The 1,358-nt window shown below is 41.7% G+C and overlaps 1 protein-coding gene across 1 annotated transcript; it reads left to right on the top strand.

The window, feature by feature from the left end:
• Positions 1–413: 413 nt before the first annotated feature.
• LOC102875511 (GTP-binding protein Di-Ras2-like) lies at positions 414–1,016 on the top strand. The gene has a single exon (XM_006901169.1). It carries the CDS (start codon positions 417–419, stop codon positions 1,014–1,016), a length of 600 nt encoding a protein of 199 aa, XP_006901231.1. The 5' UTR covers positions 414–416.
• Positions 1,017–1,358: the final 342 nt, after the last annotated feature.

Here is a 1,358-nt window from a genome sequence, read left to right as displayed (position 1 = left end):
GATTATTTATAATCACTTTAATTTTTATTTTAATTTTACTTTAATTTTTCATTTTTACTTTAATTTATTTTAATTTTACTTGTCTTACTTAGTGGAGCAAAGTCAAAGCATGACCTGAGTAATACCAAAGCCACTGAGGAAAAATATCTAATAACAGCTTGCAAGATGGGCTCTGGTGTTATTCTTTGGCTTATATCTTAATCTTATCTCTTCTGCTTATGTGACATCACAGAACTTCTATTCCTTTTCTGATTCCATTTTCTGCATTGTACAAGGGTTATAAGGTCAACATTTGCAAGTGGTTTTCAACATAGAGAATAAAGTGCTCCTTCTCAAGCAGGTGTTTTCCATTTTTTTAAAACATCTCTTTCTTTTGCTAGGGGTTTCCTGGTTGAGTGTTGGAGCCCAGAAGCAACATGCCGGAACAGAGCAATGATTACCGTGTGGCTGTGTTTGGAGCAGGTGGTGTTGGCAAGAGCTCCTTGGTCTTGAGGTTTGTAAAAGGCACATTCCGGGAGAGCTACATTCCAACAGTGGAAGACACTTACCGGCAGGTCATCAGCTGTGATAAGAGCATATGTACGCTGCAGATCACTGACACAACAGGTAGTCACCAGTTCCCTGCTATGCAGCGCCTATCCATCTCTAAAGGTCACGCTTTCATTCTGGTGTACTCCATCACCAGTCAGCAGTCCCTGGAGGAGCTCAAACCCATTTATGAACAAATCTGTGAGATCAAAGGGGATGTGGAGAGCATCCCTATCATGCTAGTGGGAAATAAGTGTGACGAGAGCCCAAACCGTGAGGTGGAATGTAGTGAAGGAGAAGCCTTGGCCCGTAAGTGGAAATGTGCCTTCATGGAGACCTCTGCCAAGCTTAACCACAATGTGAAAGAGCTCTTCCAAGAGCTGCTCAACCTAGAGAAGCGCAGGACTGTGAGCCTACAAATTGATGGGAAAAAGAGCAAGCAGCAGAAAAGAAAAGAAAAGCTCAAAGGCAAATGTGTGATTATGTGACTGCCCTTTTGGTGAGAGGAGCAGTTGTGTGGCCTTGGTTCCTTCCTCCTATGTGAACTCCATAGTCATCAGTGAGGGTAGCATGTAGTATACCCATGTGTAAAATGTTGCATTTTTACAGAGATGTGCCCATTTGTCCTTAACAAGGAAATGTCATGTCACCAACAATAAGCAATCTCTCAGAAAAAAAAAAACAACAACTGCCAGACAGTCATAATGAAAACCAAGTTGTTCAACATCTCAGGAAACTGAGAGAACGATTTCTGAAGGCATCATTCTCCTTTGGAAGTCACTAGGAATTGCCCCATAGCAGCAATTATACCAAGAGGACTAAGTATTGTC

Source organism: Elephantulus edwardii, unplaced genomic scaffold, assembly GCF_000299155.1.
Source record: "Elephantulus edwardii isolate Elephantulus edwardi_28Jun2011 unplaced genomic scaffold, EleEdw1.0 scaffold00313, whole genome shotgun sequence".
NCBI lineage: Eukaryota > Metazoa > Chordata > Mammalia > Macroscelidea > Macroscelididae > Elephantulus > Elephantulus edwardii.
This window is presented reverse-complemented; position numbering and strand designations above follow the sequence as displayed.